General features: G+C 37.6%; 1 protein-coding gene across 1 annotated transcript in view; it reads left to right on the top strand.

The window, feature by feature from the left end:
• The window catches only part of PLEKHA5 (pleckstrin homology domain containing A5), a 162,753-nt gene extending 153,411 nt beyond the window's left edge, over positions 1-9,342 (top strand). The window contains exons 28-31 of the mRNA XM_044678478.1: positions 802-929; positions 1,024-1,169; positions 2,243-2,327; positions 8,492-9,342. Coding sequence (XP_044534413.1) covers positions 802-929; positions 1,024-1,169; positions 2,243-2,327; positions 8,492-8,510 — 378 coding nt within the window. The 3' untranslated portion in view covers positions 8,511-9,342. The remainder of the gene's footprint in view (positions 1-801; positions 930-1,023; positions 1,170-2,242; positions 2,328-8,491) is intronic.
• Positions 9,343-14,315: the final 4,973 nt, after the last annotated feature.

Below are 14,315 nucleotides of genomic sequence, written 5' to 3'. Positions count from 1 at the left end.
CAGGAGTCCAGACTCACAGGAAGCAGGAGCTAACATTTGGGGTCAGTCCATCCTGGTCTTTCTCACCTCTCCTGTGCCCCACAGCTACAAGGCTGGACATCTCCACCTGGGTATCCCACATACATGTGAAAATCACCATGCCTGAAACCACTCTTCTTGCTGATTCCCTCTTTCTTTCCAGGTCACCAGCATCCTCCAAGTCATTAAATTTCCAAATTAAATTTGAGTTTTGTGTTAACCTTGAGGAATCATCCCCAACTCCCATGTCCAATCAAATGCCAAATCTCACTGGTTTTGCCTCATTAACATCTCAGAAATTTACATCCATTTCTTTATTTATGCATAGCCTTCATCACCTCTCACCTGAATAATTTCAGTACCCTTCTCATTGGTTCTCTTGCATATTGTCTCTTCCTACTTAATATTTTTGAAAGATTCCTGCAACCCATGTCATCTGAATAATGAAGCCATGTGATCTCAGCCACTTTCAAAGAAACTCTGAAATTTAGGCATTTAGACTAGGAGAGAACTTTACAGTGATGCCCTCCTGAATGCTAGATTTTAATTTATAGTTTAATTCATATTTTAAAATATCATTATTGAGCTTAGAATCATTGTAGCCCATTATATAACTCAATGTTATGGAAAAGCTTACAGATAGCAATGTACATGATTTCATAGGGAAGATATTTTACTATAGCCTTAATTTTATTTATGTGGAGGGAGTTGTACTTTTTATATTTGAGTGTGATTTTATTTTAAGATTGCTTTTAAAGAGAACATTTAATTTTTCTCCTGTAGTTTTTAAAAACTGATAATGACTCATTCTGTGAACCACTATTCAAATCTGAGCCAAGAGAAGAGAATTCTGAAGAAATGATGGATAAACAACAGGAGAGAGAAAAAATGTCTGATGATATTTCATACAGGTAAAGATAAACATAACTGCAAGTTTAGTTTTTGTATTTAGGTTTATTACATAATCTAGAACCAATTTTTTAAATGTCACTCTATTTTCATTAGCCCCCAAATTGTGACTCTAATCGCAAATCATAAATCTGAAGGCAATTCAGAAGAAAAGGAAATAGCCAATGTCATTGAACAAGAAGGGAATGTCATTTCTTATGAACCTATGGCTGAAACTTCAAGAGGAAATCAAGCAATAACCGGTAAATACCGTTATGTATAATGTCAAGTCTTTGATCTCACCAAAACTTAATCACAATGGCCAGTTCACTTCCACTAACAGTGAGTTGACTTCTAAAACATTTTCACTGTTAATATAATGTAATATATAGGTATCTCCTGAAATTGTCCCTTATCTGCTGGCCCAGCTCTTGTTTCCCTAGCATCTTCCCGTGTATAGCGCATTCACAACAACCTGGCAGCCACTAGGTGGTATTGCAGGAAAAAAACACTACACTTGGAGTCTGGAAGACCACATTTAAATTATGCCTCAGACCCTTTTGGCTAGGTGAGGACATCCATGCCTTGTCAGAGATCACTCAAACCCTACTTAGAGCATCCTGACCCCCCAAGTCCTGAGTTTTTCTGCTACATAACCCTTCATCTCCAGGATATGTCTCCATGGGTGCAAAGCACTGAAATTGTGTTTAGAAAAAAAGGCATTTGTCCTCCTCTGTATTGTGATAGATCAGGGACCTAATAAGGATCTAACGTTTTGGCTATCTGTCAAAAGTAGGAAAAAATACAGAAACCAATGTGAAACAAAGATTCTTTTTTAAACCCTTACCTTCTGTCTTGGAGTCAATACTGTATATTGGCTCCAAGGCAGAAGAGTGGTAAGGGTAGGCAATGGGGGTCAAGTGACTTGCCCAGGGTCACACAGCTAGGAAGTGTCTGAGGCCAGACTTGAACCTAGGACCTCCCATCTCTAGGCCTGGCTCTCAATCCACTGAGCTACCCAGCTGCCTCCTGAAACAAAGATTCTGATGAAAGATTTCTTAGTATATAAGTAGTTCTCAAACTAGACACCTGCGATAAAAAACAAACGCATCTGTTCATTTCTTCTTAAAACTATTTATATTAGTATACAAGAGCCTCCTGTGTGCCAGGCACTGTGCCTAGTCCTGGGGAGAGCTATAGAGCAGAAAAGGGCCCTGAGGAGACCACAGCTTGCTACTGTGTTTGTTACTTCTCAATAGAGCCCTGGGTGACTGGCCTCTTTGTAGAGATGATCAAGGTTTTATCTTCTCACCCGTTCTTGCTCTGTTGTTTTCAGTGAAAACTCTGCCGCCATCCCCTGAGCCCTCCACATCGCCTGTCCAGCCAGCGCAGCCACAGCTCCCAGAAGGATCCCATTTCATGTGTGTATAGTTACAGAGAAGTATGTTCTTTTTTCCCCCCTTTTTGCTTGTGCTTCCTCGGTAGTTAGCTACCTGAGCATTTGTCCTGTTGTCTAATCCATTCTCCTAGACAGTACACAAATGGCTTGGGAGCGGGGCGGGGCGGGAGGGAGTGTTTGTAAGCAGGGGTCAGAGCTCCTGCCCCAGCTATAAATCAGGGGAGGCCAAGAGGGCCTCCTGCTGCTCAGTGCTTGCCTCGGGGGCACATAGACCAAAGTGCTCAGGGGTCCATCTTAGGAATTCTTTCCCTCCCTGACTGCTTCTTGGGATTGCTTCTGTTGGGTTCCAATGATCTTCTGCGGGAGATGTCTCATACCTGCCCCTTTCATCCCCAGCCCTGCTTCAGGCTCTCCCACCTAGGCTGCCTCCCACGTGCTGGGGCTCTACAACATGCTCTTCACCTGGCTGCCAAATAATCTTTCCAAAACATCCCCCCACCCCAGCCTGCTACTCAGTTGTTTGTTTTAAAAAAACATTTGTTTGACTAGAGCAAAATGAGTCACTGGGGGCTCTCTTCAACAAGATACTTCCCAGGTGTACCTTGACTTCCTATAAGATTCCTTAGAGGAAGCCACTAAAGAGATAAGTTTGTTTGACTTAATGATTATTGATATTAAGCAAAGCAAAAAATAGGGCACCTGTGTTCTAAAGGTTGGTTTGATGCCATTATACAAGAAGTATTCCTGCCAGGGTAAAGGCCTCCAGGTGTTTAGGAGGGTAAAGTGCCTGATAAGTAGCCACTCATTTCTTGTGATCTGCTGATCTCATTAGGAAGATAAAAGAATACTTATCACTTTAAGCAGAAGTATCTTATAAACATGATCCTCTCACAGCCTCCTTTTTCAGTGGCCCCTCTTCTTTTTTTAAGTTCCTGCTCTGTCTGGGCCTGAGTAAAGTAACACTACAGTCCCCAGAGGGCATCCTGGGGCAGAGAGTCTCACAGCTGGCATTTCAACTGTGTGTCCTTGGGCAAGTCACTCAGCACCTTTTTGCCGCAGTTCCCTCCCAGGTGAAATGAGGACAGTGATAGGATCTGTGTGAAGATCCAATGAGATGCTGTTTGTAAGGCACTTAGCACAGTGCCTGCCACTTCAAAAAGAAATACCAGCCATTACAGTTACCTCTGAAAAGTTTTTAAAAACTAAAAGTTGAGAATCACTGAGAAGGTAATGGAGAAGTGCATGGTGGGCCCAAGTAGCTACAGCACATGTTGTCCTCGGGCAGATAGGCTCATCTTGCCAAAAAGAAGCTGCAGGCTTTCATGGGAGACATTCAAAGAGCAACTAATCCCAATACTATGCAAACTATTTGACATGATAAGCAAAGAAGGAGTTCTACCAAACTCCTTTTATGACACAAATATGGTACTGATCCCAAAGCCAGGGAGACCAAAAACAGAGAAAGAAAACTATAGACCAATCTCCTTCATGAACATAGATGAAAAATACTTAAACAGAATAGTAGAAAAAAGACCCTAGCAAGTGATCATGAGGGTTATTCATTATGATCAGGTGGGATTTATACCAGGAATGCAAGGATCGTCCAATATTAGGAAAACCATTCACATAATTGACCATATCAACAGTCTAACAAACAAAAATCACATGATTATCTCAATAGATGCTGAAAAAGCCTTTGACAAAATACAACACCCATTCCTACTGAAAACACTAGAAAGTATAGGAATAGAAGGGTCTTTCCTAAAAATGATAAATGGTATATATCTAAAACCATCAATAAACATGATCAGCAATGGGGATAACTTAGAACTATTCCCAGTAAGATCAGGAGTATAACAAAGATGCCCAATAATACCTTTATTATTTAATATTGTACTAGAAACACTAGCAGTAGCAATTAGAAAAGAAAAAGAAATTGAAGAATTTATGGGAAGAAGCAGATACACCTAGCTCTGAGTTGCAGTCTGTGAGAGGAATTGATGAAATCACATTTGTACTAATGTATTTTGATAAAGGTCGTTTTTTTTTTTTTAACCCTTAACTTCTGTGTATTGACTCATAGGTGAAAGAGTGGTAAGGATGGGCATTGGGGTCAAGTGACTTGCCCAGGGTCACACAGCTGGGATAAAGGTCATTTCTCCCCTATTAGATTGTAAGCTCTTAGGTATCTTTTTATTTTCCTTTTTTCTTCTTCTTCTTAAACATTTACCTTTTGTCTTAAAATTGATAACTAAGTATTGCTCAAAAGTGGAAGATCACAATTAGGGCCAAGTGCCTTGCCCAGGGTCTCATAGCTAAGAAGTATGAGACCAGATTTGAACCCAGGACCTCCCATCTCTAGGCTTGGTTCTCTGGCAACAGACTCTAGTTTAATCTGCCTCTTAGATAACTTTGAAAAATAAATTTGGTAATCACCAGTGTTTAACATAAACATTCACTTGTACAAAGTATTTTTAAGTAGAAAGGTGAACTCTATTATTTTAGTTTGCCCTTAAATGTATACATTAATTTAGATGACTTTAATATCATTTCTCAGACCCTTGTGAACTTTCTAGTATTCATTTTTTTTTGTATTCTATTGTTAACAGATTTTTTTGTAAATTTATTTGGTGTGAATATTGAGATGGATCTACTTTCTTCATCCCTTCATATAAATCTAATAGTTCTTGTGTCTGTCATATTTGTTATTTCTTATGACATAATCATAGTTCACAGTTTAGCCATTCCAGTTTTAATATATTAACAGATAATGCTGCTATGAATATTTTGTTGATGATGACTTTTGTTTCCTTTTGATATCAAATCCATTTTTTAATCCCTAACACCTAGCACAGTGCCTTATACATTACAAATGCTTGATAAATCTATCTGTTGAATTAAACTGAATGAATGATTTTGTGATGAAACTAACCTAATGACATCAGAAGCCATCAAAATTATTTCTCCAATGAATTCATCAGAAGGGTAGAAACAGTCATGAATTTTAGTGAAAATGCTGATGACCAAAAAAGTGGTTACCTCTGGGGGAGAATATAGAGCTCTACCACTAGTTGGCTTTTTGACCTTGAACAAGTCATTTTACTTTGGGCTTCTGTTTCCTTAGATGCAAAATAAATTGTTAGACCAAATGCTCACAAAAATTCTTTACAATTCTTTTTTTTTTATTTTGTCTTTTGCTACTGTCATATGCAAGTACTTTCAAACTTCACTTTTTTTCTTTCTTTTTGCTAATAAATAAATATTAGAGAAATTACCCATTAGAAAACAATTCTAAAAACAAAAAGAGAAAACCTGGGACTTAATGACTGGCTTCTAAATTCCTTAGCTTTTAGTTAATATCAAGTTATTTTTGTGATTTTTGTGCTAATTATGGGAGCTTACAAATCATTTGAGGTTGTTTTGTGTGTGTGTGTTGTTTTAGTGTTTTGTTTTTCATAAAAATTCAGAATAAGTAAAAAGAATTATTTTCTGCATCTAGGTTTAATTACATTTGATACTATCTTTAGGCATATTCATCAACACATACTTTGGAATGCTTATTGGTCTGCATTTATTAGATGCCATCTAAGTGTCCTGCTCTAGGCCAAACCCTTGGATAACCCAGTGAAATCACCCCCTCTCTCAAAAGAACATACATTATAAAGAGAGACTTTCAGTAGAAATGTGAATAGTAAATAGATCATTTAGCATAATGTCTTCCTCTATTGGGACATCTAATATATGAATAAATACATTTGTTCTGGAGGGCCCCAGAAAAAAAATTAAAATTCCGGAAAGGGGTCTGGTAAGGCTTCCCACAAAAGGTGGTGCATAAGCTGAATATTGAAGGAAAAAAGGGATTCTCTGCAGCCCAGGTGAATGGGGAGATGGCCCATGCAAAGGCCAGACCTTGGTCTTGATCAGAGCACAGGCCAGGACTGGTGTATAGTTTTTAATGAAGTCAGAAATATAAGTTGCTTTGGGGGAAAATATAACCGAGTTCAATTTTTGACATATAGAGCCTGATATGTATGGGATGGCCAGTTTGAAAGGTGTAATAGGCCATTGGAGAATATAAAGAGTGAGAAGAGAGACTGCTGGTCCAAGCCTTATTGGGGGATGAGATGCTGAGGGTGAAATCCTGTGAGACTGATAAGGACTGGGAGGAGGAGATCCTGAAGAGAATGGAGTCACCAATACTCTGAGGAGAGTATCCAAGAAAAGAGAACATTTGATAATGGCAAATGCAAAATGAGGGGGGTGGGGAGGGAAGACCAGGATTGAGAAAGAATCATTAGATTTGGCATTTAGTTAGGAGGACATTATTAACTTTCTAGTAAACAGTTTCAAATTAAATTAAGATTTTGAAAGCGAGGTTGCACAGGATGAGGAAAAAGGGGAGAGTGGAGGCAAGGAATGTTGACTTTTAGGAGTTGATCTAAGAAGGAGAAAAGGGATATCAGAGGACACCTTGAGGGGATGGTGCACATGTATTTGAAGAAAGTATGGAAGGAAGAAGTAGACAGGATGAAGATGGAGATTAGAGAAAGATGACTGAAATTGTACCATTTCTTCTACTTGGAGAAGTTTCAACTGTGCAAGCCCCTTACCCATACCAAAACTGGCCTGAGAAATGGAAAACAAAGGCATTTGGCATAATACTGACTTACTCTGGATTTTATTGTCAATGCCCAGGTGCTGTATTTAGGTATATTCACCAATTCTTGCTTTTGAATGCTCTGAGTTAGCATTTATAAAACTCCTCTGAGTCCCCCTCTAAACCCAACCCTGAGGATATACCTCCAAGCTCTGAGAACTTACATCATAAAGAGACACATTAAATGGAAGGGTGAATATTAAATAGCTCAATTAGCATAATGACTTAGACTTTGGGGAATTCTTATCTATAAAGAAAGAGAATAAATACTTTGTAGTGGGCAGGACCTGATCCAGAAATGGTTATGTTTAACTGTATTTTAGTCTTCTGCTGCTTTTTACTTTAGATCTTTTCCACTGGAAACAAATAAGTAGCCCTCTTTTGTTCTTAGTTGTCATTTATGTAGAATTCAAATAGCTCCAAGGAAAAAAAAGTCTTTTTGTTAGCTTCTACTCTTTTGCTATCCAGTGCTGCCCACTTTTTATTCTCTAATTCAAATGCTTTTAGGTCTTATTAATTTATTATTTGAATGCCACTGATAACAAATATCCAGGAAGGCAATAAATATTATTGCCAAGCAAAATATACCTAAAAATGGCTGCCTCAGTTTTGGTAGAGTGTTGCCCAAAAGACAATCATCATTATTGGTGGATTAAGTAATAAAGGGCAAAAATTAAATGTATACCAGCCCTATGCCTACCATGGCTATAAGGCAAGTTTGGGTATATACTATAAAATCTTGTTATCTAGCATTATCACTCTAATTTCTTTGATTTTCTTGATTTTTTTTTTTTTAAATCCGTACCCTTCCATCTCAGAATCAATACTGTGTATTGGTTCCAAGACAGAAGAGTGGTAAAGGCTGGACAGTGGAGGTTAAGTGTCTTGCCCAGAGTCACACTGCTCATATTCGAACCCAGGACCTCTCATCTCTAGGCCTGGCTCTCAATCCACTGGGTGTCACTCAGCTGCCCCTCTTAAATTGTTTTGAAAGAGTTCTGCTTAAGGTATAGTGATATCGTAGAATGATAATGTATCATATAATTTAAACCTATATCTGCCACTGGGAGCTGGTGTCATCCTAACTTTGGACATTTAACTTTTTGTTTATATATATATGTGTATCATTTTCCAAATTCTAGGCTTGGCAGTATTTAGGAAAATTTTGGAATTGTTATATATTTTAACATGTCAGACAAAGCTGTGTTGTGTTGTTTTTCCGTTTTCCCTCATCCATCAGTAAACATTTACTATTTTTATTCCTTCGTGTTCAACAAATTCAGCTATTTGTGATTTTGAATTGCTACTAATAGCATTTTCCAAGTGCAAGTAAAAAACCATTTTCTTCTTTATAACTTAGTAGATTCACAGCTATGCAGATAAACAGTGTGCTCTCTTCCCCCCCCCCCCACCCTCCCCCTCTTCCTCTCTCTGGATGTGTCCCCCTCAGTTAGAAGAAATGTGTGAAACATTGATTTCTTAACTTTGTAGGTGGTAAAGTAATTTTCTCTCCTTTCTTTTTTTTCTAGCTACAACAGCTTCTGTTGAACCAATTCATAGTTAAGGATATGGACCTATGGAAATGTGAGAAGAAATTGTACAGTCTCTTAAATCTATGAAATTCATAGTTCAGATGCCTTTAGCCACAGAGCATCATTTTATCACTTCTGGAAATGTTTATTCCAAGATAGCTTTAATGGCCCATAGGTACACTCCACAGTATCAAGGTTATCTCTTATGACACCAGCTTGCTGCTATGATTTCAGTGCACATAAATAATGGTGCTTTTTAATGTGTAGCCTACAGCCATAGCTTAGTTGCTGTGTTCCAGATTTAAATGTTTCTTAATTCTGAGTTGATGATTTCCATTTGGCTTTTGGCTTTTGAGTACATGAAATTGGTTACTTTTCCACATCCCTGCTGAAGCTTATTTTCTCTTTGGCTACTACAATGCATTGTTTCACACTTGGTTTGTAAAATTCTTATATATATGTGTGTGTATTTAAAATGTGCCATTTTATTATTGCTAAGTGAAATGTCCTGTTTTCTGCTGTAATTATTTCTCAGTCACATTGCACTCGGTCACATTGCAGCGTCAGCAGTTACTGCCACACTGTTGTCAGCATATACACAAATGTTATGGCCTATTTTTCCTTAAAAACAAAATAAAGTGTAGGTATTTTGCGGTACTGGGCTTTTAATTCTTTGGAATAGGTGTGTACAGCAATAAGGTTTCCAATTCCAGTACTTAGTTTGTGTACAAATGTAATTATGTTCATTGTGTATGTATTATACAATGAGCACATGCAATATAAGTATATAAAGTTACTATTGTTTAAATGCAAATGTTCATATCGCATTTCTTTTCTATCATGTTAAATAAATGTTGATGTTCTTAAACATCTGTGTTAGTGATTTTTCTCCCTCCAATGAAAACTGAAAGGGGGGGAAATGGGAGCCTTGGTAACTACCAAAAGGAATGTTGGGACTTAACTATGCGTGGGCAAAAATGAGTTTTGTCCGTTTTTAAATAACATAATGAAAAATAATGAATCACCTCATTGAAGTTAGCTCAAGAGTACTATTTTATTATATGCCAGGAATTCTTACCCTTGTCTTTAGAGACCTTGAAGAGGACATGAATACATTTCAGAGCATCTGTAGATTTGAAAGAAAAGATATAAATAAATGATTTTATTTTTCAGTGACCTCTAATTGAAACTTGGCATTTCCTTTCATTATGAATAGGCTGGGAACATCTTTTTGAAAAGAGGTCGGGAGGCTTTCCAAGGGTTCGAGGATCCACGGCACACAGACGCGGTTAGGGGCTCCTTTCCTGTGTTCTTTTTAACCCTAAGTGAGGGTCTGAAATGGAACAGGGCAAAAAGACAGATAGATATCTGCACGGAAGATGGTTTCTCTTAGGATGCATCCATCCTGCATTTGTCCTCCTACTCCCATGTCAGTGGCGCTTTCTTCCTGCTGCCGGGTTGTTCACACACTTCCAAGTCAATTTCACGTTCTTCCTGCTGTGAGCTTTAGTTCATACTTTACATCATTTCCAAAACCCAAAGAAATTTGATACTTTGGTTTCCTGCATAAAAGTGACATTTTACAAAAAAGCCGTGGGCTTACCTGTATGTGAGACCCACACCCACACCAAGGCCTTAATACAGTTAAAGTTTTAAATTGTCCTAAAATTTTGGGGACATAGTGCGTTGGGGGTGGAGGAAAGGCACCTGGCTTTTTAGTAGCATGTCATCTTTATGAAAGAATCCAGAGGATCAAGTTTCCTTCTGTTTTGAAAAGCTTTAATAGCTTAAAACTGCAGTAGGACTTTTGGAACACCCTATCTGTATGTGTGTGTGTGTGTGTATATATATATATATATATATATATATATACTGTATGCTTCGTGCGTGTAATGAGAATTCCTAACTAAATTATTAACATAAAAGGTATCTATGAAATAAAGAAGATTTAGTTGCTAAAAACTAAAAATTAAAAATAAAATTAGGGCCAAAATTATAGAGACAAGAAGGACCATTTAAAGGACAACAGGGTGATATTACAAAGCATATTACATAATAGAATGGAATCCTTATAAATCAGTTTCAGCCAGGTAATGATATAAATCAAATATATTCAAAGGAAAAGTACTCGACATTTTTTTCTCTTTAGATGAAATATGTGATTGTTATGGATCAGTTATGTTAAAGATATTCCTTGGCTGTCTATAAGGCAGAGGAACCCCTCAAATAGTGGAATGAGTATCCTGAATTTTATCTGTTAATTTTTCTTTTTCTTCTTTTTTGTGTTTGAATACTTGAACTTGTCGAGGAAATTTTTAATAAAACTCATTAAATATCAGTCAATTCTAGGTAAGGTATATTTAAAAATCCATTGCTAGTTTCTTTAACAAAAGCCTCGTTCCTCAAATATAGAGGGAACTGAATTCCAATTTGTTAAAATACAAGCCATTTCCCAATTAATAAATTATCAAGAGATCTGACCATGCAGTATCAGAAGAAATCAAAAGTGTCAATCATGAAAAAAAATTCTTTAATTAATGAAATGTAAATTAGAATAATTGAGATACCATCTTACACCTATCAAACTGACTAAAACTGTAAATCCTTTGACCCAGCAACATCTCTTCTAGCTCTGTGTCCCAGAGAGCTAAAAGGAAAGGTACCTAGATATACAAAAATAATTATGGCAGAACAGATGAACAAGTTGTAATATCTGGTTATGATAGAATACTATTATGCTAAAAGAAATGATAAGGACAGGATAGTTTCAGAAAAACCTAGAAAGACTTCTATGAACTGATGATGCAAAAGGAAATGAGAAGAACCAGGACAGAATATTGTCCACAATAACAGCAATATTAAAATGATCAACTGTGAAAGATTTAACTACTCTGACGAACACAAAGATCCAAGATAATTCCAAAACACATGATGAAAGGTGCTTCCCACCTCCAGAGAGCAGACTGATGAGCTTTGACTTTACATAGAAGTATAATTTTTCATTTTATCTTTCTTGCTTTTTTTTTTTTTTTTGCAATATGGCCGAAATGGAAATGTATGTTTTAAATAATTTTATGTATGTAATTGATATATTGCTGGCCTTTTTTAAATGGGAAATGCTGGAAAGTAAGATGTGGAACGTAAAACTTTTAAAAATTAAAAAAATAGGGGGCAGCTGGGTAGCTCAATGGATTGAGCACCAGGCCTAGAGATGGGAGGTCCTAGTTGAAGTCTGACCTCAGACACTACCCAGCTGTGTGACCCTGGGCAAGTCACTTGACCCCCATTGCCTACCCTTACCACTCTTCTGTCTTGGAGCCAATACTATGTATTGGCTCCAAGACAGAAGGTAAGGTTTTAAAAAAATAAAAAAATAAGTTTGAAGAAGCAGCATGACAGTACTTAGAAGGCCAGCTTTATTGTTATAAAAGATGCAGATTCAAATCCTGTCAGACAAGTGCTGATAAAATCTTTCAGTGTCCCAGGCAACTAATTAAGATTATCGGTTATATACAAGTTGTGCATCTGGACAGTGATGGAATATCACTGGGCTATGAGAAATGATGAATAGGTTAATTTTTTTTAAATATGGGAAGGGCAGCTAGATGGCTCACTGGCTAGAGCACCAGGCCTGCAGACCAAAGGATCTCACTTCAAATCTCATCTCAGACACTTAGCTCTGTGACTCTGAACCAGTCATTTAGCCACAGTTGCCTCCCTTACACTGTTTTACCTTAGAATCAATATAAAAGGTAAGAATTTTTTTAAAAAGGTAAGACCTACATAAAATTATGAAGAATAAAACAAGCAGGACCAAAAGAACATTCTTTAAAGCAACAGAAATACCATTTGATGACTTGTACGTGTCCACCTCCAGAAAAAGAAACAATAGAAACAAGCAAGGCAGAGTTTTATACAGACATATATTTTTATGTTAAATAACGCCTTCTCCTGTGGAAGGGCGGGAAATACCTCCAATTATAAGACAACACTTTTTTTTTTCAAGATTGTACCTTATAGATGAAGTGGCAATCTGCATTGGTAATAGAAATGACCACACCAGGGATTATTCCTACTAATAAAATCAGATTCAAACAAATCTTTTTTTTTTAATTAAAATGAATTGTTACTTTGCAAAGAGATTAATTCTTATTCATCAAGGTACTAAACTAGGTACATGCCATTCAGTCTTTTCAGTCTCTGTGTCTTTTTTTTTTTCCAAATCTGCAATAAAATAACATGGGAAAAATTATATCCTGCCTTTTCTCCCTCCTATATCCAAATTAGATTCTAGAACAAGGAACACAAAATGAAGTGGCAAATTCCTGGATGCTGGGAGAAGCCGAAACCTGGAATCTGAGAGCTGAAAGAAGATCCCAGATTCGGGCGCAGCTTTGTGTCCATTGGATCTGTGCCTGATGGCTACTAGCAGCAACCACATTAGATGAGGAGGGAAAACAACATCCAATAGAAATTACAAATAGAACCCACATGCTGGGAGCAATATGATACCACCAGAGAACACTGGCTGCCCTGCTTCCCCCCACTCTGACCACGTAGCCAGGCTTTGCTTTCTTTCCCCTGGTTACCTATGTGTTGGTGGGGAAGTTGTTTCCCAGGTCTGTTTGCAGGGCTAGGAGGGAGAATAAGGAGCATGAGAGCCATGTTTTCCTGTTTTCTTATTATGCTATTTCACTCAATTTCTTGCTTTAGGAAAAAGAAAGGGAATAAGCATTTATATAGTGCCTGCTATGGGTCAGGCACATACTATGCTAAGCACTTTTATAAAATCAACCCAAAGCCTTATCCCCATTTTACAGATGGAAAAACTGAAGCAGATCAAATGACTTGCTCTGGGTCATCTGATAAAATATCTGAGGTTAGACTTGAACTCAGGTCTTCCTGATGCTAGTCCCAGCACTGTCCATGATGCCTGCTTGTTCAGTGTGTCAGGGCAGGAAAAAAGAAATCCAGTAACTGGAGACTTTGGGGAGCAATGCGGGGAGGGAGTGGAAAATGGTTTAGAGGACGACTCTTGTCATGGAAGGTGAAAGGAGAGCAAAGAATCAGAAGTCAATCTACACTAAGGTTTCACTTCACCCACCAACCTACAAAGAGGACAGAAAATAGGAAAAGTCCATGTTGGAGAAGCCCTGAAAAAATGAGCCTACTAATAAATTGTTGGTAGAGATGCACATTAATACAGCCATTCTGGAAAGCAGTTTGTAATTATGCAGATAAAGTGCCTCAGGTGTCCATACTTTTTGGTCCCAAAATTCACTGCCTATACCTCAAGGAGGTCATTAAAAATAAAAGTGCAATAGACCCCAAACTATTTATAGCAACATTTTAAAACAATAAAATCTTTCTTTCTGTCTTAAAATGAATACTGTGTATTGGATCCAAAACCAAAGAGTGATAAGGACTGTGCAATGGAGGTTAAGTGACTTGTCCAGGGTCATAGTCAGGAAGTGTCTGAGGTTAAATTTGAACCCAGGACCTCCCATTTCAAGACCACTTGAATCACCCAGCTGCATCCTATGACAGCAGTTTTTGGTCTGTGTGTGGTAGCAAAAAGTTAATAACAAGTAGATACCCACCATGTGGAAAAGTGGTTAAACAAATTGTGGTCCACAAATATAAAAGCATAGAGTAGAGCTACAAAAATTAAAAGAACATGGGGACTCCCCATTAGCATTGAAAGACTGCATAAACTGTTGCAAAGTAAACTTCCAGGGAAACAAGGACTGCAAGGACTGCAAAGAACCACAACCACACACAAAAAAATTAAAATGTTGAAAAAGTATTTAAGGACAAGTGT

Source organism: Gracilinanus agilis, chromosome 5, assembly GCF_016433145.1.
Source record: "Gracilinanus agilis isolate LMUSP501 chromosome 5, AgileGrace, whole genome shotgun sequence".
Classification (NCBI taxonomy): Eukaryota; Metazoa; Chordata; class Mammalia; order Didelphimorphia; family Didelphidae; genus Gracilinanus; species Gracilinanus agilis.
This window is presented reverse-complemented; position numbering and strand designations above follow the sequence as displayed.